Source organism: Ostrea edulis, chromosome 7 (genome assembly GCF_947568905.1).
Source record: "Ostrea edulis chromosome 7, xbOstEdul1.1, whole genome shotgun sequence".
In the NCBI taxonomy this organism is placed as follows: Eukaryota; Metazoa; Mollusca; class Bivalvia; order Ostreida; family Ostreidae; genus Ostrea; species Ostrea edulis.
Genome location: NC_079170.1, coordinates 50611664 through 50634480, shown reverse-complemented (window position 1 = coordinate 50634480; position 22817 = coordinate 50611664). Strand labels below are relative to the sequence as shown.

The 22817-nt window shown below is 38.3% G+C and overlaps 1 protein-coding gene across 1 annotated transcript in view; it reads right to left on the bottom strand.

The window, feature by feature from the left end:
* LOC125657662 (prion-like-(Q/N-rich) domain-bearing protein 25) overlaps nucleotides 1-22258 on the bottom strand; it is an 83970-nt gene extending 61712 nt beyond the window's left edge. The window contains exons 1-8 of the mRNA XM_056144645.1: nucleotides 22169-22258; nucleotides 20491-20557; nucleotides 17456-17544; nucleotides 17191-17382; nucleotides 16962-17093; nucleotides 16650-16772; nucleotides 15409-15534; nucleotides 12833-12958 (exon numbers count right to left, since the gene is read on the bottom strand). Coding sequence (XP_056000620.1) covers nucleotides 12833-12958; nucleotides 15409-15534; nucleotides 16650-16772; nucleotides 16962-17093; nucleotides 17191-17382; nucleotides 17456-17544; nucleotides 20491-20557; nucleotides 22169-22181 — 868 coding nt within the window. The 5' untranslated portion in view covers nucleotides 22182-22258. The remainder of the gene's footprint in view (nucleotides 1-12832; nucleotides 12959-15408; nucleotides 15535-16649; nucleotides 16773-16961; nucleotides 17094-17190; nucleotides 17383-17455; nucleotides 17545-20490; nucleotides 20558-22168) is intronic.
* Between the last annotated feature and the right edge of the window lie 559 nt (nucleotides 22259-22817).

Genomic DNA, 22817 nt, shown 5'->3' with positions numbered 1-22817 from the left:
CACTTCTGGCATATGTAGTCGCACAGTAAGTTTGAAGTTTCTCCTTCACAGCTGTTAACATTTTCGTGAGGAGCAAAGATAGGGGCTTGGTAGAGCACTTACTAGATCCAGCAATGTATCTTTGTTTGTAAGGGCACTATGTTTCACCATTAATCTTTTTATATATATTAAGAGTCTTTGATATGGACATACTTTGATGGCAGTTGATTATGCTGTATGTGTTTTCCAAATTATCTAAATTCATCAACGAAATCCAACAAAAAATCACTTTTTGGCAAAATGCCCAATTCTACAGTTTTCGTGCTACAATAGATCTATTGCACTACGTTTCACCATTAATCTTTTTATATATATTAAGAGTCGTTGATATGGACATCCTTTAATTAAAGTTGATTATGCTGTATGTATTTTCCAAATTATCTAAATTCATCAACGAAATCCAACAAAAAATCACTTTTTGGCAAAATGCCCAAATCTACAGTTTTCATGCTACTACAGATCAATTGCACTACGTTTCACATTTAACTTTTTATATATATTAAGAGTCTTTAATATGGACATCCTTTGATAGCAGTTGATTATGCTGTATGTATTTTCCAAATTATCTAAATTCATCAATGAAATCCAACAAAAAATCACTTTTTGGCAAAGTGCCAAATTATAATACATTGGTACAGCGGTCAGTAACACACTCTTTACCATAGGTGGATATAGATATTATAAATAAGGAGTGAATTTTATGGGGAATCAAGATTTATGGAGAAAATTAGTTGTCTTTTTTAATTTTTTATATACCACAAGGAAAAAAACATGGGTAAAACGGGCTGAATTTTGCAGTTCAATTAGCCCTCATAGACTGCTGTCGGTTTCCATGGCAACGGATGGTAGAAATTTGGTGGTGGGGTTAAAATTATGTAAGATGGTGCAAGTAAAGTTAATACTGTGAAAATCAAAGAAATCTGTGACATTGAGTGGCCAGACCATATCTGATTTCTTTGATATTTACATAGAATTGATCTTAAATTGTTGGGATAATCCCTCCTCTCCTAGTCACAAGAATAAACATGGCAAAAAATAGATAGGTATAATGCTTTGAACTAGAATGTACAGATGTAGCTTTGTTATTAGACCCACACCACGTGGTTGTCGATTATATTTCTATAGACGACAAACTGTAAAACATACTTTGAAATGTAGTGGAAGATTGTCGTGACTTACAATGTATATCTGTTTATAAGAAATAATACAATTTCAAAATGATAATAGAAATGCAGTTAAAACGGGTATTTTTAATGAATATTAAAGAAGTGCTCATTTATTCGTGACGTAGTTGTCTGCTGTTTACTTGCTGAATACCCGCTTTCATTATCTGCCTTTGAAAAACGTTGATACACTTATTATATGTTACGGGATTGGCATATTCAATAGACACTTTTAAATATCCCTTTCATCGAAATATTTGATAACTGCAGCAGTTGAATGTCTGCTCTTTTAAAAAATTCACAGCATTCAACTTTTTAAAATTATGCAGTTCTGTAGGGTTTTTAAAATTACCAATAACGTAAAAGGGACGGACGTGATTGGTATTGTAGTGGTCCTGGAGGTGCTAGGCACGAATTGCCCTGCCACCTCCGATTACGTAGTACACTGATCACACACCTGCTGTGACGTGTACAGCTCCTCGCTCTCTCTTGTCTGTTAAGGTAGGTAAATACTATTAGAAATTTCTGTCAATCAATTTTTTTTTCATTTAAATAACTTTAACAACTCATAAACTAACTAAAACACCCATATTAGACATACCTTTGCGGGTTTATTTTTATACTACGTGCTACAGAGCACATATACCCCCAAATGCAAAAGCCAAATTTTAACACAAGAATGCATGATCTCATGTTTAATTAAAAATATGCACCAAAGCACATCATATTAAGCTATAATATATAAAAACCAATAGCTACTCATTTACTGAGAGAATTTTTAAAGATATTCAATTGAAAACATACACAATTGCTGTTTAATCTGCTCACATCCTTCAGAAAAAAATCACAGAATATCGCAATTTTGAAAAATTCTCAAAATCTAAATTGTTTACATACCAGTTTTTCTTTAAAAATATGTAGCATTATATCTAAGGTTAACAAAAAAACATATTTTACCGTAGTTGACCAGAGATATTTCGCAAAATGGTCTCTTAAGTACGTAAACCCCCATTTTTAAATTTAAGTTTTACAATTATTCTTTGCACACTTTGAAAATAGTAAATTGTAACAGCAAATACAGTCTTAAAATCAAGATTAACAGAATATGACAATATATATATATGTGTGTAAAACATACTGAAAATTGTGTCCTACCAGACAATTAGAACACAAAAATGGGGGTGGGGGGGGGGGGGCTCCCCCACCCCTTCCTTTTTCTCACAATTTTTTGGATGTGTGTGTTATTCTTTTTTTGTTTGGCTATCAATCATATCATACATAAAAATACCTACATGTTATCTCATACTTATAGAAAAAATGAATATAGTGTAACATATGTGTAGATTCTAGCAACTACAGCTCATGTACAAATAATTTTGTTTCTTGAAAGTACTTGTGAAGAAGAGTTCAAATATTCAACAGCTTTGCTGATGATTTTCTGAGGATTTATAATTCTGGGTTTCTTTGAACCAAACACAAACTCACTAAAAACAGTTTGAATTCCACTGTCAGGGTCACGCCTATGTATGATTTTTAACTTGTTCAGGCTTAGATTGCAAGCTATGAGCCTTTTAGAGATCAATGTAGATATTACATTGCTTTGTACCATTGGAACTAGTGCGGACTTGATACTATAATAATTCATGGTAAATATATCTAAGATTCACATTTGAATGCTAAATTTGACTCGTACAGTTTTCGTAAACTACAAACATCGGACAAAGAAGTTATAACTGGAACTTTCTAGTCGGTGTTTAAAATTTAAAACCGGATACGTAAAAGCACGGACTTTCCTTAACTGTCGACTAGGACAGACGTGTTTCTGTCAACTTACTATTGTATTGTATATTGTAATTGCGGGCACTGGAATAAATGGGGATTATTTTACCATAGTGTTTCTCTGTTCCGCCATCACCGCACTTGGGTTTAAGTTAATGTAGAGAAACGCTATATTGGCGCTGCGAGCAAGGTAGTTTAGTTTAACAGCGGGGTCAAACCTAGCCTGCACGTGGTAGTGCCCGTCGCCATCTTGAATTTCCGAGATGTAGGACAGTATCATTTATTTGTATTTAATTTTGTACATACGTTTAGTACTTGTGTTTGTTGTTAAGCGGATTAGCCGCTGCATGTAAATTTATATTTTGCCGTTTTGTGGTTGCCGGGCTACATCGACCGAGATTTCAGTTCCTTTGGTTTGGGGAGGGGGACTCTGAGGCCTAGTGGGGACTGGGACGCTCGAGTTGGGGGAAATGACCAAGAGGGTCTGGGGAGTACCCCAGGAGGGCGCAGTCCGCGGGAAGTCCCACCTTCCGGAAGCGTGAGGTTTGCTCCGGGTGTGTGTAGCACACCGATGCCCCAGGGGGAGGGTGCCCCCGATAATGTCACCCGATATGGGGGCGGAGACATGTCGCTTACACGGGGAGCTGATTTTGATGGGTCTGGGGAGACGCCCGGTTTCCAGCAATTTTATTCCCTGCTCCGGGAACGACAGACTATCCTGGAGGGGGTCGTTGACCGCATTCAAGGGGAAATGGGTCAAATTCGAGGGAATATTACCTAAGTTCAGGTTGACCTTGGTGCGGTAAACAGCAGGGTAGACAGCCTTGGTCAGGATGTTGGAGCTCTGCGTGGAGATATAGGCTCATTAGAAGCCAATGTTACATCTCAGATGGGAACTTTGAGAACTGATGTGACCTCTCAAATGGGTTCCATGGAAACTAATATGGGCACTCAGTTAGGCGAGCTTACTCAAATGCTTGCGGGAATGCTGAGGTCTGACAAGCCTCAGTCAGCTACTAAACCACAACAGGTCAAGGTCACTGTCAGTCAGCCAGTAGGGACTATTAGCCAGGGGAGTCCCTGGGTCCCTAGTTCAGTACCAGAGCAGAGCCTGCCTTTTGAGCAGCCTGTAGCTAGTGTACGGAGTCCCAGGTCTGTTTCTGATCATAATCCTGAGGTGACGTCTGTTTCCGCGGCTCAAGGTCAGCCACTTTTTTCGATGGGTTACAGTAGTATGGGTTCGGGTTTACCGAGTACAATTGCACATGGCTCATTCTTATCGGGGAATACACTTAGTGGGGGTATCCCATACATCCCAGTATGGGCCAACCCGTTCCAGGTCATTTTGCTGGGGGTATGGGCATGCCTGTGACAGCGCCCACTGCCTCTGTGTATTTTAGTGCAGCTAACTTGGGTTGTCAGAGCTCTGGCTACCATGGTGGGTTGGTTGAGCAGTCAGCGGCACTAGGAGGTGGACAGTCATTTGCACCCGGAATAGGGGGTTGGTCTTGTGTACCTCAAGGTCACACTTTAATGACTACTGTAGATACATCCCAATTTCCGAGTTTAATTCCTCCTGGTACTCGGAATAGCATGAGCCGGAATATTCCAGCTGAAGTAAAGTGGATGAAGTACAATGGGGATGTAGAATGGGGACCATTCTATTCAAAATTCTCCACAATCGCTGAATACCATCAGTGGAGTGACCCCGATCGTCTGTTCGCCTTAAGTTTGACATTGGAGGGGGCATCGCTTAAATACTTCGATATCCTGCGTCGCAGGGGCGCTATGTTAAGTTTCCGGGAAGTCGTTCTGCGGATGGAGGAGAGGTTTGGGAAAAATTCCCTAAGGGCAGCCTCGCAGCTGGAATTTAGTTCAAAAGCCAGAAGAAACAATAGAACAGTTGGCGGATAGAGTCATGGACACTGCCCAGAAAGCGTTTGGTAGTGGAACATCGCCTGAAATATTCCAAGAACAGTTTATTGTGAGATTTGCTCTTGGCTGCAGTGATGGTGAAGCGGGACAACAGTTAATCAATAACCCCCATGTACTCTGGCAGAGGCCATAAAACGAGTAAAAACTTACCAGTTAAGTCGCCAAGCAGTGGTCCGTCGTCCACGCGCTGTTAGGTCTGCTTCCTCAGAGCGAGACAGTGAAGGGCGGAGAGATTCTCGCTCGCCCCCTGCTCACAGGCGTAAGCTCTCGGACTACGAGTGCCGAGACAAGTCAGAGGAGCGGAAAACTAGTTCCCCTCGTGACTCCCGGGAGAGTAGTAGGGGCCGAAGCCCAACGCATAGCCCTATGAGGGGGAAATCTGCGAGCTCAGGGCGCTCAAAGAGTTCAGGGTCAGTAGTGTGTTATGACTGTAAGGAACCGGGACACATACGGCGGAATTGCCCGCGAAGGAGCAACCCGGAGTCCCTGTGCTCTTGTCTTAAAAAGTCTGATGAGATTACGTCTAGGAGGCGTTCATCTAATTCTGCTAATAGGGTGACCCTTTCTGACACCCCAAATATCAAGGCCACCTAAATTATTCCCTCTATAAGGTCGGGGAGCCAGGGTCTTAGCGCAGGTGCGTGGCGTATCCCTTTAACGATAGGAGGCCAACAAGTTAAGGCTACAATCGATACAGCAGCCGACATTACTATTATCTCGGGACAAGTTTATAGGTCGCTGAGACCACAGCCCGAGGTTGTTAAAGACACTAATGTTAGGTTAGCTGGCGAGGGAGCAGGAATGACGGCTCAGTACCTCGGAAGTCTTAATTTGAGAATCGAGGATTATGACTTCGTACACCCGACATATGTTGGCCACTTACAAGATGAAATGTTACTAGGGATAGATTTCCTGCGTGCACATGGTGCCGAAGTTTCGTGTGAAGCGGGAACGCTCAAGGTCAAGGGCATAGACAAAGCCTTTGAGCTGAGTACTGAAGCGTCAGTGACAGTACTCGATGCGGTTTCAGCCCGCAGAGTTCGAGTTCCTCCGCACACTGCGCAAGTGATCGAGTGTGACTTGAGCGCAGATATGCCATAATTTATACTGGAGCCTACCAGTATTTTTCCGCCTGGCATAGTAGCTTCGCGGACATACAATGCCGCAGGGAATAAAGGCAAGTTATGTATTTTAAACCTGACAGACAGGAGTCATATTATTAAGACAGGTACCAAAGTAGGAGAGGCAACCCCTGCTGTTTCGGTTGAAAGTACCGACCCCACAGTGCGCCGTATGTCAGTAGGTGGGGAAAACAGTCATCAGCATATTGCCCCACTCCTAGAGCAGTTAGGTAAGAGCGCGCCTGTGGAGGTCGAGTCCCAGGCTGTAGAGCTAGTTAAGGAATTTGCTGACGTCTTTGCTGTGAATGACCTGGATCTAGGAAATTTTTCCGAGATCAAGCATCGGATAGATACTGGTGATGCACTTCCCGTTAAGCAGCGGATGCGCCGCACTCCTGCTGTGTTTCAGGGGGAGGAAGAGGGTCATTTAGACAAGATGCTAGAGGCCGGAGTCATGCAGCCATCTTCCTCGGACTGGGCGTCAGCGCCAGTTCTAGTCAGGAAGAAGGATGGCAATGTCCGCTGGTGTGTGGATTACAGGGCTTTAAATAAAGTTACTGTTAAAGATACTTACCCTTTGCCACTCATCGAGGAGTGTATGGACACACTAGCGGGCAACCGCTGGTTCTCTATACTAGACGCCAATGCGGCCTATTGGCAGATTAAATTAGCTCCGGAAGACTGGAAGAAAACGGCCTTCATTACAAAGTATGGGCTGTTTGAGTTTACTAGAATGGGATTTGGTCTGTGCAATGCCCCCGCTACTTTCGCTAGGGTCATCAACTTAGTGTTGCACAGACTGAACTGGAAAATAGTTCTAGCATTCCTGGATGATGTGTTAGTGCTGGGAGTTTCGGCACAAGCTCATTTAGATGACCTACGACAGGTATTTGAGCGATTCCGAGCGTATGGTCTCAAACTCAAGCCTCGGAAGTGCGAGCTCTTTAAAACTAAAGTTGAGTTCTTAGGCAGAACAGTGAGTGAGCAAGGAGTCGAGATGGGGGACCAGTACATAGAGGCAGTACATGACTGGCCTGTGCCATGTGATGTGAAAGGTGTCGAGCGATTTCTAGGCTTTGCCAATTACCATCGCAGTTTTATTCCCCAGTTTTCTCGGATTGCCGCTCCGCTGTATGCGGTGACCGGAAAGAGTGGTTTCCGGTGGGGAGAAGAGCAACAAGATGCCTTTGAAGAACTCCTTAAGTTAATGACTAAACCCCCAGTGCTAGCTATCCCGAATAGTACAGGACACTTCATCCTGGATACTGATGCCTCGGATATCCTTACGAGATCTTTACAGATCAGGGCCGCAACTTCGAGAGTGAGCTATTCTGTAAGATCTGTGCCATGTTGGAAATCCATAAGGCTAGAACAACGCCTTACAGGCCTTCAGGAAATGGCCAAGTAGAACGGTACAACCGCACCCTGATGGATGCAGTTCGTTGCTACATAGACGGTCAGCCCAAGACATGGGATAAGAACTTAGGTCCATTAGCTGGAGCATTGCGGTCGGCGGTGAATCGCCACACTGGATATACCCCAAATCGGTTAATGCTGGGTAGAGAAGTTAACAGCTGGGTAGAGAAGTTAACATACCAGCAACCTTGATGTTTGCCCCACCCCCTTCGGGTTCTTTTCAAAATGGGGAGGAGGGTGAGGTAGACAGATACGTGCGAGATCTAGAGCAGAATGTTCAGAGCGCGCATGACATCGCACGCCAGAAGTTAAAATCTGCGCAGAAGGCAATGAAGAGAGCTCATGATCTTAAGGTCCGCATCCGTAAGTTCAAGGTCGGAGATTTGGTGTATTGGCGTCGCAATGCGGGAAAGAAAGTAGAGTCTATCTGGAAGGGCCCAGGTATAATTATTGAAGCCAAATCCGACACAGTATTTGTCGTTAAATCTCGGAGAGAAGTCAAGGTCATGCACCATGACAAGCTTAAAACATGCGAGTCTAGGCAACTTTCCGAAATGGTTAGTCACATATCATCGTAAGTTGTCTGGAGAACCAGCAGACCGAGACAGTGATAGTACTCCTGTGTGTGTCGTAGCTGAGCCGCTGGGGGCCACGGGTTCAGGGTTAAGTCCTGGGGACCCGGGGAGTAAGCAAAAAACTAGAGTAGAACCGAAGACAGCGGAACGAGTAGGTCCTTATATGGGTACCCGGAAACGAGTGAGGGAAAGGTTAAGTAAACCGAACAAACCTAGTACACCTAAGAGACCTAAAGCTACTAAGGGAGGTAAATCTAAGCAATACTGTGTATGTTTGCAGACTAAACCCAAGGGGTTAATGATGCAATGTGATAGCTGCCGGGACTGGTTTCATCCTAGGTGTGTGGGTATAAGTGAGGCTTATGCAAATTCCGTTCCCCAGTATACATGTCCTGAATGTAGTCCCGTCAGTGTCAGCAGTCACTAGATTAGGGGATAGGGTCCCGCAAGGATGCGGAGCAATGTGGGATTGTAAATATTAATTAGTTCTTACTGCTAGGGAAGCAGGTATCTTTATCTATACAGGGATTTTGCCCTGATCGTGATGTCCATTCAGAATTGTGATTATCGGTGATCGAGTTCTGTCGATTTACTTACCGCACTTAAATGTTCTCAGGAGGAGAATAGGCAGAGCTTACCAGTTCCAGGATGGAGCGTTCGCGACGGAGTCGTGGACGTGTGATGTCCATGTCCGGAGGCGAGAATGGTGGATGTTGTCGTGGGACCACTTGGAGAGAGGGAGACGACGATGGACCTAGTGGTGGACCTGAGAGGACTCGAACGAGGGACGCCCAGGACCAGGGACTAATGTGATGTATCATCTTGTGAACTATAGAATTGACTGTTAATATTATAAAAATGTATTATGGACATTAATGTATAATTTTTTATGTGGTAGTCCCTGCTAGGTTTTAAGTGTATGTATATGTTTGTATATTATAGTTTGTCCTAATGTATTACGGGCTGGGACGCCCTTTCTCAAAATGGGGAGGAGTGTAGTGGTCCTGGAGGTGCTAGGCACGAATTGCCCTGCCACCTCCGATTACGTAGTACACTGATCACACACCTGCTGTGACGTGTACAGCTCCTCGCTCTCTCTCTTGTCTGTTAACTGTCGACTAGGACAGACGTGTTTCTGTCAGCTTACTATTGTATTGTACATTGTAATTGCGTGCACTTGAATAAATGGGGATTATTTTACCATAGTGTTTCTCTGTTCCGCCATCACCGCACTTGGGTTTAAGTTAATGTAGAGAAACGCTATAGTATTCATAAATATCACGTGTGTGATGTATACTAATCAAACTTTCTAACGCCCCATTTTTACAGTTTCAAAAATAATCAAATTATAGCGGTAAATTATAAGTGAATAACATTATTGTCTGTTTGGTTAAATGCTTTTATGTTCAAGACGGGAAAAACTGGATCGCAGTAATGATTACTGATCCATGACCGGATATATTGAAAAGCATGATATGTGTGCTCGATTTTTCTTTTTATGATTGGTTTTCAAAATATCTTTGTTTTCGTGGGTTCTCTATACTCAGTCAATTTGTTTTCGTTCACAATGCCTGCCTGTTTGGCTTACAATTGTTAAATGTACTGTAAAAACAATAAAGTTGATTTAATCAAATTTGGATTATTACAGATCGTTAGCATTTTCAACAGAGACCACAAGAACATCCTAAGGCTTATCCGGAAAATCATGGAACCGGAAGTGAAGATGACCTTCTTCGACTGCCAAACCGTCGTGTAACCACACAACACACGAATAACTCACTTGATATGAATCAATTAACACGTGCGACAGTACAGCAAACACTCGAAAAGCATGGAAAGCCAATCAGTGACCAAACTGTACGAAAGACTGAAACAGAGAGGATTGCAAGCAAGAAGACCTTATATAAGGACGGTATTATCAGCACGGCATAGGTAGTTCAGGTTAGCTTGGGAAATGTATAATAGAGCGGACTGGGGATGAGTTATCGTTACCAAAAAGTCAATTTTGAATGTAATGTTTTCGGATGGGCGACACTGTGTTTATAGAAGACAGGGACGCGCTATATCGATGCATGTGCGAATGAACAGGGACAGTTTACGGGTGGCTCTGTAATGATATGGGCGGGGATGTGATTATATACAAAAGGAATAATCCACCAAAATCTTAATGGCTGCGAGGTATCAAAACCATGTGCTTTCAGAGAACCGTGGAATTGAAGCACAATAATGGAACTCCCCACATTGCCAGAAAAATGCATCAGATGCTATAGGGACACACCACATACTGTAATTTTCTTTGTTTGTTGTTTTACTGCCCTACTTGTAGTCCAGACCTTAATCCTATTGAGCATGTTTGGGACGAAGTAGACATCGAATAAGACTGCTTACCCAGCCGCAAAACTGGCAGAACTTGATGGATATCTCATAAACACTTGTGATAACCTCCCTCAAAGGCTTTTGAACAATATTTTACGTAACTCTATGCGGGGAAGGTATCTAGTTATCTAATTGTTATCCGTGTACATGTTGCGATTTTCAAATTTTAGATTACCCATACTTTTTTGTGTTTTGATGAGACGGTATAATCAAAAACAAAAATGCTGTTTTCTAGCTTCTTATCCGTTATGCTGATCATTACTTATGTTCAAATTGATAAAATATTACAAAACAATGCGAAAACTAGAGTGGGGCGTTAGGAAGTTTCATTATATATGTATTTTGTACAGTGTGCAATTCCCGTGAGGATCCGGGTAAAATAGGTCCCCAGTACACCTCGCTTGTCGTAAGAGGCGACTAACTGTGGCGAGATGAAACCTCAAAAACCGAGGTCCGGTGTCACAGCAGGTGTGGCACGATAAAGATCCCTCCCTGCTCAAAGGCCGAAAGCGCCGAGCATAGGCCTAAATTTTGCAGTCCTTCACCGGCAATGGTGACATCTCCATAGGAGTAAAATATTGTCGAGAGGGACGTTTAAATAATATACAATCAATCACAGAGTGTGTGATATACAAGTATCCGCGACTAAATATTGAAGGAAAAACATTGCATTATTAAGTAGTCCCGTCTAGAGAATATTGAGTAGTTAATACTTTGTAGTATTGAAATTTGTAAAGGTATGCATTGGACCATTCTATGTCTGGATTGAAAATTGTATTCACTTCTTAAAACGTCTCTTTCTGTTCATCTGTTCAATTTCAAAACTCTGTCCTGTCATAAAAATGATATAAATATATGTTACAAAATGTGATTCTGTTACAAAGCAGTTTGTATGATCGACACAGACAGCAATGCACCTGAAGTCAGCTTACGTGCGTCGAAGGCGCAATTAATGAGCTTTTCTAATCATGTTGGTCTAGTGCCTTTCTGTTTGCACATTAACGTGACAAAAGTAAAACTAAAGAGTAATTTTGCAATACATACATTGTACTGTATATTATAATCTGTTTGAAATGTTTATGTAATTTAAATTTAATGAAAGAAACAATATTTATCTTAGAAACTAAAGCAGTTTCTTTTGGCAATTTTGAAATTTAACTTTTCAACCACAAATAATTTGTAATATTTTTTTATTTCGATAATGTATACTACATGTATTTAAAAAATAAGTGCAATGGAAGTAAACATTGTGTTTAAGATCATCATATATTTGTAGTAGTCATAGTTTTGGTTTGCATGTTGTGTGCATGACTATTCCCAAGTTTGTACCAGCGAGGTTTTTTTTACTGTTTTAAAGGAATACCCCCAAAGATCTGTGACTTTCGCAAAACAAAGAATTTGCTACCTGTATCTTAAACATCATAGACCTGTCGCAGCGTCAAGATCTAGAATCAAAACCTCTCCACTAGAATACTCTAACTTCTAAAGTTGCTATTTATATTTAATCTTTTCAAAATACTAACTTATCTGACATTGATAGTGCTTATTTCATAAAATATCAATCACACATTATTTCAACAGTGTATTTGGAAATACTTGTTTTCAATGAAGTATTTTTTTGACAATGGGTATATGTATACATGTAGGCTTGGCGTAAATTTTGTACATCTTCATAAAAAAAATCTAACACCACGCAAAACACTGATATTGAAGTTTGTGCAAATGACGAACATGACTACTTCAACACACACACACACACACACACACACACACAGAGAGAGAGAGAGAGAGAGAGAGAGAGAGAGAGAGAGAGAGAATAGAGGAGGATGTTCAAAGTATATTCTAAAGAATTGTAAAGACAACATGGCTGTAATTGGCAGAATAAATGAATCCCAATTTGATGATCACACAAGCTTGTCTGAAATATGACATTTGGAACCAGAGTCGGTCAAAGTAAGAAGTAGACCCATGAAGGATTAAAATCGATCCTACCATGAACATTACTAAATAATGAAATTGATGAAATGTAATGTTGAATTATTATACTTTACATATATAAAATGATTCTCGGAAACTCATTTGAAAATATAGAGGATGCTTACTCCTCCTAGGCACCCGATCCCACCTCTGGTGTGTCCAGGGGTCCGTGTTTGCCCAAGTATCTACTTTGCATTACTTATAGGAGTTATGATATTGATTACTGTTCGTTATCTTCACCTTTCGTGTTGATAGTGGATCAAATAGCAGTAAGTCAGAATGCAGTTTCATTATCCCGTTAAATTTCGTTATATACAAGAATATATTACTAATCCCTGTTTTTATCATCCTATTAGCTTCTTATCGATAGTACCACATACAATTTATTCAATGTTGTATAACCAGGACAGGGTCACATTTTGAGTTAAATGTTCTACATTCATATACTCACCTACTGTACATCTGTTGTTCAATAAGAAATATTCGTAAGGACATCTACATTGGCCATTTTGACATGTTCCTCTAAATGCACGACATTGTCTGTTGGTCAGGCATGGTGATCCAAATGTAATGTTTTCTTTAAATAGAAAAAAAACCCAATTACAATGTACCTCATTTGAGTTATTCTCAGCGAATTATTTCTGCTGAGTTTCGCGGATAAATAGGGATCCGTGTTTCCCCAGCTCTCTATTTTGTATTGATTATAGGAGTTATAAGATTGATCACTGTTCGTTATCTTCACCTTTCATCTGCACTGACAAGTTGCAGTTGACATTGAATGAAAGAAGGAATGGTTCTTGCACTGTGTACATGTGATGCCAGATTTCCTTTTCCCCATTTACAACCTTCGCAAAATTCTAATTCATGTACATGTATATATTACATGTGAAAAGTGAAAATTGCATCATAAAATCATTTCATGAACTACAATAATACGACAAACTAGAAACTTATTACTGTATTACTTATTACTGTATTACTGTCTTCCGTTACACTACTTCTGATGCACAGTTTCCCATTTGTACGATAACCACTCAAATATATCTAAGAAAGTGTCTTGACAAAAAAAATATGGGAAAATAATGGATCTAAATTTGAAACGAAAACTAAAACCTATAATAAACGGTGTGGATGAGTACTTCCGGTCAATCTTTTACTTTTAAGTCTCTGTGTCCCCTTTCTGACTAAAAGTCCTGAAAATGTCATGTTTCTAAGTAACAGCGTTCTACACATAAAACCGGTAGACAATAAGGTGGTGCGGACCCTCCGACCGAAAGTGAACTCTCCGTCATATTTTCATATAGTTACAAGCCAAATAGTGTTTATTAAGGCTGAAATTTTTTATTTTGATTAAATGTTTCATAGATGACCAATCCTCTTGTTAGAAATTATATTCACTTCCTGTCACGACAGGAAGTGACGGACGAAAATGACAGACCCATAGCAGATGTCTACAGACTATAGTTTGTCATCCGTATATGCTTCATATTTCAATCGCAAATAGTTTCTCAGAAATAACAAGAAGAATAAGACATAATTTTAAGTCGGCATATCCCCACGCATGCGCAGGTAAACAAACACGTGGAACCAAATCTTAAACTTTAGTTTTGTATATTCTACACATTCCATAGCAAATATATAAATCATATGAAAAACAATGAAAATTGGAAAGTTTATCTCATTTTACGTAACTTCGGGTGACGAGCGGAAGCAATATTTAAATACATTTTCCCCACAGATCACATCAACTCTGCACTGTCTATATTCCCAGAAAGTTTCGCGAGATTTAAAGGGACTGGTTCACGATTTTTTAACAAAATATATTTTATTTTTGATGTGAAACATTAAAAATATAACTCATTCAATGTTTTCAGCCAACATTTTGAACTACTGAATGCAAGAATAAACGCAATATTTTAGCCTTATATATGTGTTATGAAAACAAAGACTCGAAGTCTTTTTTATGTAAACAAACAAAGTGAAATATCAAATTTGTAATATAAAGCATCTCAATTTTGCATAATCACAAATTTCAACTTTCAGATGACACATTTTATCCGGAGAATGCTTGAAATGTGAAAGATATAATAAACTTAGATCGATATCCATTTCTTCTGAAAATTTCGTAAACAATAACATACCGCAATCTTTGTTTACAAAACAAATAAGGAACTCTCTAAAATGAGCTTTTTTGATAATGTATAACCTGAATTTTTATGTGAAATCATTTGAACACGTTAGGCATTATACTCTGATCATTAAAAGTGAAAACAAATTGTGGGAAATCGTGAGTCAGTCCCTTTAAGGAGACATAAAAGAAGAAAATAATTACTGTTTTTATAGGGAAACCGGAAGTTGCCGTTTTGACTTCCAGTTAGTCTAACATTTTCTGAAACTGCAAAAGAGACCTGATTATACCATTCAAGTTTTGTTTCGGAAACATATATTGGAAATTCACGTTTCTTTGTTCACTTCCGGTGACGACCGGAAGTAACACCTGATACTCTTAACACCATTGGGCTTGCCTACTACTCAAGGTCTATTATTCATGTATATGTAATTTTGGAGTCTCAATTTTTACTGTTTCTGAGATCTTGCGCAAACAAAATCTCTTTTACAAAAATGGAAATTGAATATACATGTATCCATTAAAAATTGTACAATCTTACATGACATATCAAAATCATTGTTGGATGAACACATTCTTTTATTACGAACATGCTTTTTTGATTTGATAAGTTTGATATTAAACAAGCATTGGGAGTAGGCTGAATTTACGTAATAAAGGATAATGAAGAGTAAGGGAATCACGAATCTATAAATACATGTACGTGATAACATTTCAAAGTAAGCACTTATTCTAAAACAAAATCAACAGAAAACTGCACGCATTAAACTACTGTACTTAAAATCTAGGGATCCAATTACGATTAACACATTAAACACTTTCATTGGCAATATTGTTCATAATTTGACATATTGATTACTATATAAGATAAAGTAAAGGAAAAGAAATTTCTAACACACCTTTTATGCATGTGTTGTTCCAATGGTCATGACCATAAGGACATCCACATCCGCCATTATCACACGTTCCTCCAAACCACTTACACTGTCTGTTGGTCTGGCATGACGATCGAAATGAAACGCTTTCTTTTGAAGAGAAAAAAGATAATTTGTAGTCCGGCGGCTTTAACCTGACAGGGACCACACAATCCACAGCTGTTATTCCCCTACCACCAAGGATGGTTTAAAGTAATAATGGTTAACATTGGCTAATTTGTAATCGCTTCTATAGGGTTCAAAATGTTTAAAAGTGTGCGATAATCGAAGACAGACGGACAAGAATAACAAAGACAAAGTATACTATCGATGCGTATGTCCTATGCATTACATGCAACTTACCAATTGCAAGTAATGTAAAACTTATACGGTACCAAGTAAGTACCAAGCAAGTAAGTAAGTAATTTTTATTTAAATTACATGCAACTTACCAATTGTCTTATACAAGTTGAAATATTCACCTGCCGATACATACAAAGAGTGTAGTTGATATTTAATTGCAGTGCCATCATGCTTAACATTGTAGTAGGCCATACTTTCCAGTCTTTGAAAATCAAAAGGTCGTAAACTGACCACGTTGTTCATTAACACTAAGAGGTGTCCGGTCCTATATATGTCTGTCTCTATGAGAATTATTTTGGTCAGTGTAACAAGTATGTATCACATGATTCATCTTGGATTTTTATTCACAATTAGATATACAAGATAAACTTGATATCATTGTAATGACAGGCATCACAAAAGGGTCCTTTTTGTGGCATTCATATCCTAAGTTTAAGGTACATAGGTCTTTATTTGTACCCATTGAAATACTGGCACTGGTTAGTTTATGTATAAAGTTTCAATTCAATAGCTGCAGTGATAGCCAAAAGTCCAGAAAACTCAAATCTCTGAAATTTACAAAGTCCATCTCTCTTTCAAAACGAGATCAACAAAGCCCAAACTCAAACTTGATCTCTAACCCATTAGTGTTAGTTCATTTATAGATTTTCAAAGTAATAGCTGCAAGGATAGCCAAAAAAGTCGGAAAAAGCGTGTGTACGGACGCAGACACAGGGTGCTTTCTGTAGGGGACCCGTCTATTGCAGGACCATAATTATGATAATAATTATCAATCGCTATTAAACAAAAATCCACGAACAAAATGATCAACCAAGAATTACGGAAAAATTTGGCTAAATTGTTTATTACACCTTGATAATTACCTCTGATGCAACTCCCATCAAATTCATAATGACCACTCCTACATTGACATGTGTTGTTCTTGCAATGTACATTATAAACTCCACATTCTTCATTTCTCTCACATTGTTTCCCAAGGCCCAGACCTGGAGGAATGTCAAGTATTGATTAAATGCTCCGGAAAATCTCAATTAAACTGATGATCTAAAATATCTAAATTTCCTTTTTAAAAAACCGATTACGTATGCATGAAATGAATTTTCTTGTACATAAAACTTATTTTTATTGAATCTATAAATGATTTAAACAGTCAAATGTGATTCTAAATCATTTACGTTTTAAGCACTTTCCCCTGTCAATCACGGTCCCATCTTGACAAGTACACTGTCCATAGATATTTCTAACGCTGCAAACTGAATGTCTGGACAAACAATCTTTGTTTGAAAAACACCACTCGTCGATTCTGGCTGCAAAGAGAATTCCCATTACAGTGCATCAAGTAAATGGATGCTCAATGAATTTTACGAAAATGTCTTTTATACATATATTTTTTAAATCGTTTACCTGTTTGAGATATCCTGCAAGAGAAATGCATTTTCACAGTTGTTTGGTCCAATTGACATAATTTCACACTACGGTATATGGTCAAAGACTGGCTTCCCGAATATAGATACATTGAGAGCGAATGTCGTTCTTCAGTGTATGGGCGGAGGTAATTAATTGTTACATAACATCCAACAGCTTGGCTCCAAGACTCTGAAAAAGAATTGAAGAATAGAAGATTGTGTTCCTACAATGAACTTAGTAAAATCCACCGGTTATATTTTACCTGGAAGATAGTTGTCCAGATTGGACAAGATGTTCCAAGCACAGTGAAAAGTTTCAAAAACACTTCTTGCGTTCGTTTGGGTAACATTTCTGAAATTCAATAACGACAGTTATGTTTTAATTTTCAATTTCGTTTTACTTAAGAAAAGCGCACACCTCAACAGTTTGAAATACCCTAAGCACTGGTAGCGCTTTTTAATTATGTACTTTCAAATTTCAGTTTACAGAATATCAAATGAATGAAACTTGTAAATAATATTGTACAATAAACAAACTTTCTAAAATCGGAACAGGAGATCGGAAGTCACCGTACTATGAAGAATGTCTTTATTAAGAAAATCTGTATTACATTTGTCAGATCAAAAGAGAGAACGACGTATACCTCAGAAAATATACAATACGATGTATATGATCATTACAAGTCCACGACACGATGTATATGAAAATGTCATGTAAACTAATAAACCCACTCTTTACTATATCAAAGCAAGGTGGCATAACTGATATAGGGCTGACTGCTGGTGTGACCGGTCGACAGGGGTTGCTTATTTCTCCTCGGCACCTGATCCCACCTCTGGCATGTCCAGGGGTCCGTGTTTGCCCACCTGTCTATTTTGTATTGCTTATGGGAGTTATGAGATTGACCACTGTTCGTTATCTTTACCTTTCATATTATCCATCTAAACCAAGTTATTACATTTGCAACAGTGAAATACTAAAATTTATCCGTTGAATAAAAATAAAATGAGGAAAAACAAAAAATTCAATAGGTTTGTTGTTGGATAAAAAACTTATTTCCTGAGGTAGATTGGATCTTGTTGATATTTTCACGAGTGAAAATATTATCAAAATCCTGTCTCAGTCAGAAAATAAATTCCATACGTTGAATATCCTCTATATACTCTTTGAAACACTTTAGCGTAAAAACCCGGATATAATAAAAATCGGGTCCATGTTAGTCTGGATCATTCACATATGTATGGACCTCTGTATAGAAATCAACGTTTCCTGTTAGATGGGTTTACACAGGGGATGCTTTCTCCTCCTAAGCACCTGATCCCAGGGGTCCGTGTTTGTCCAACTATCTATTTTGTATTGCTTATAGGAGTTATGAAATTGATCACTGTTCGTTATCTTCACCTTGCGTACTAGTAAACATAAAATCAATGACATTATTAAAAGAAAATGTGTTTGCAGCAGTGCTTCATAAAAATTATGGGATTCTTGTATATGAAGTCGGCTATATGATTAAAGCGATAATTTATCAGGTTTAACTTAAGTAAAACATTGTACATGTATTTTAAACCAGGGGCGCGTTTTACAAAGGAACTTACGACTTACGACAAACTTTACATACTGGAATTTTCCGGTTTATTGTAAGGTCATTCACTCCAAATGCAAAATGTTTCTTTAAATTGTTGAACATTAAGCCTCAGAAAAGTTTTACTTCATTCACTTAAAGTAATAACTGTGTAATACAATTTAAGACTTGCGACTTTGCCGTAAGTTGTTTTGTAAAACGGGCCCCAGGTTCTTCGGAAGCGTCACATGCACAGGATATGGGGCTCACGGCGGGTGTGACCGGTCGACAGGGGATGCTTACTCCTCCTAGGCACCTGATCCCACCTCTGGTGTGTCCAGGGTCCGTGTTTGTCCAACTATCTATTTTGTATTGAGACGAGAATTTTTACGGCACACCAAACTTTAGACTTAGTCCGAAATCTGAGACGGTCTCAGATTTCGGTCTCAAAAGTGAGCTAGCTAAGTTTTATGGTCCCGGGGCCTGATCCCACCTCTGGTGTGTCCAAGGTCCGTGTTTGCCTAACTCTCTATATCGTATTGCTTATAGGAGTTGTGAGATTGATAACTGCTCGTTATCTTCGTCTTTCATAGATATGCAACTAACTACACTGTAACAACTCAACTTTATGACAAACGGGTTGATTTCAGCTTCTGTATCGTCAATTTCCCATATTTATGTAGTAATCTTCTATTATCACTACAAATGGTGTTTATGTATCTTAACTGATTCGATACACAAGAGCTTGTTCTGCATATGATCAGTTTTTAAATCGAGGCAGGCTACTGGCAAAGACGCTGATGGTACAAGGGGTTTCTTATTTAAAGCCAGCATTTCGCAAATTCTATGGTCGTTAAAATGGACTAGTTTGCAACACAATCTATCATTGGGTAAAATTCTGGTTAACACCGATTGTTAGGCCGTTATTAGCACACTGGTGTGACAGGTCGATAGGGGATACTTATTCCTCCTAGGTACCTGACCTCCCACCTCTGGTATGTCCAGGGGTTCGTGTTTGTCCTACCCTTTATTTTGTATTCCTTAACGAAGTTATGAGATTGATCACTGTTCGATATATTCACCCTTCATAGGTATGCTGGGAAGTTACCAGCTTTCAGTTCAGGAAAAATATTGGTCAAGACGTTTGTGGGGATTGCTAAGAAACGCCAGGATGATCAGACTAGCTTCAAATAGCCAAGGCGTTTTGTCATAGAACGAGAGTAGAGTTGCTTTATTTTCTAATTTCAAGATTCCTTTTTAGGGTTTGATTACTGATATCACTTCCTAAAAGTGGACCGAACCATATCGCAAAATGATTGTCGCATAATATGCCTAAAATCTACAAATGCCAGTCTTCATATTTTTTCATTAGAAAAATCTAATATAACACGGTTCAATTTTTGATGAAAATTAAATGATTAGGATTTTAAATATCCATATTATTCTACGGTGGTCCTTGAAATAATCCCTGGCTCATATAAACCTTTTAACGAAGAAAATTTCTATCTACTTCCTGGTTTTTTTTAAATCTGTAAAAATAGTGCATGAAACTTTCGGATACTTGCTGTGGATTGTTGTATACTTTTCCTGCTAGATATATGTTTCCTAACAGAGTTTGAAAATTCCTGAAGATATATAGAAATCTCAACTATGAAAACTTCGTAAAACATTTGGAAACTAATCTGAAAATCTACATAAGAGACATTGAGTTGATGAACATCCGAAAGGTTTCTTACCTTTTAATAGACTCTGCTACAGTGTATTTCTGCGAAAGTAGTAACCATGAGAAAAGCAGATTTATCACTGAAAATAAACAATGGTTAGGATTACTAATTTTAAAACACTTCACCTTGTATAAGGCATATACTAGTAATGCTGAAATAAGCAACGATATCGCGGAAAAGGTACATATTTCTGGGTTTTTGTTGTTTTTAATTCCTTATGTCTATTTCTTCGGAAGAGATCAACCCAAACAATATAAAAACAATAATAGTATTTGAAAATGAGATTTTGGTTGGAGAAAGCAATGGTTTGTTTGGCAAGGTCCTTTCATACACTCAATTTCTGACGGAAGTCTCCAGATGGTTAAGTATGCCAAATTTCAAAGTTAACCGATGGACGCCTTTGAAATGTATTTTGCAATTATTCGTCCTATACTTGTATATGTTGATGTTGCATGGAATATTTAGATAATATAAAAAGAATTTATAGTTACTGGTCTGTGTTATTGATCTATACTAAAACGAACAATTCATAAATTAAGACGGTTATCCAAAATTACTTTCGGATCATCACTTAACATCATTTGTTCGACATGTCAAATAAGAATTAGAAATGTATCCTCAGACTTTATCAAAACTTGGAAAATATTAGGATGTTTGCAATTTGTCTATAACACTTTGTTTGATATTTTTATATACACAGTACATATATATCTATATATCAAATGTTTGAAAACGTAGGTTGGAATATGCGATTATTGCATATCCTGATCACAATTCAAACTCCACTGCATATAAAACGTGTTATTTTGATATCATTCTGTATACTGTTACTGGAGGTCAAGAGCGGTAACTATATGCAACACAGTTATAATTCATATATGGGCATGTACGATTGTGACGTCCTTGTTCGTTCACATCTTGAAGCAGGATGTACCAGACAACTCTCATCAGAAATACCCTCCCAGCTTTCCCCAATAATGTATTGTTCAAACAGGCACAATACAATTTATTGTACTTATCTAAAAATCCTTTTTGAAAATACATGAGATCATGATCTGTGAGCTTTACGTTAGCATACTTCATGAAAAGCGAAGAAAACAAACAGTGATCAATCTCACGACTCCTATGAGGAATAGAAAATAGAGAGTTGGGAAAACATGGAACCCTGGAGATATTAGAGGTGGGATCAGGTGCCTAGGCGAAGCATGGAGCGTGTTATCACTTCAGGAAGAATATGCTGGCATGAAGAGTTACAGTTTATATCCTTAAGTATTATTGAAATTCGTGGTTTTTAAATTTTCATTTTACTTTCATTTCTGTTGGAATTTCCAGCCCTTAAAATAGACGTACTATATTTATCAAAATCTATACGCACAGTGTTCACATTTGCATCTCATTCATGAAGAAATGGTCATCATTTCAATTGGTAAAGATATAGAGAGCACAAACATTGTAAATAGAAATACGGATTGTTAAGATTCCGTGTGCAGTGAATAAAGCAACATACTATCATACCACAGCAACAAAATGTCTAATTTCATTACAAAATATAAGTTATCTGATGAATTGCTTTAAACGTTTGAAGTTCCATGAGCACAAATTAATTTTGTAAGATAAATCCTAAAATATAGCTTCCCTTTTCCTTTTCATACATCAAGTACATTTGAGTAATAAAATTAAGAATACTTACATAACATTAACATTTTGGCCAAAAGTTTTCAAACACCAAACGTTATAGTGTCGTATCATTGTACGAAAATAGCACCGATTTGACTACAATTATAACTTCCTTGTTCAATACTTTTTTGCTCCAGGAAGTACACTAGTGTGTGTTATACTTGTGTACACACTATTGCATGCTTGTGTAATGTTTTAGTATTACTGATATTTTTATATACACAATAGGAAATAAAAAATTAAACTCTAGAGATGTCTATCAGTGAGATGTGACTGTTGTAATTTTGTTTCCTTATGGTATGGTTCCAACCAGACACTAAATGCCTTTAGTAAAAATGCCTCTTCTACAAAATCTAGATTTCTTAATATTATTACAGATTCGGAAACTACAACTGTTCTAAATGGGCTTACATACCCGAGACCGCAATAGAAATGAGGCAGAATACGTATGTTAGGAGATTAAGGTAATGTATTATGGATTACATATGTTAGGAGATTAAGGTAATGTATTATGGATTACGTATGTTAGGAGACCAAGGTAATGTATTATGGATTACGTATGTTAGGAGATTAAGGTATTGTATTATGGATTACGTATGTTAGGAGACCAAGGTAATGTATTATGGATTACGTATGTTAGGAGATTAAGGTAATGTATTATG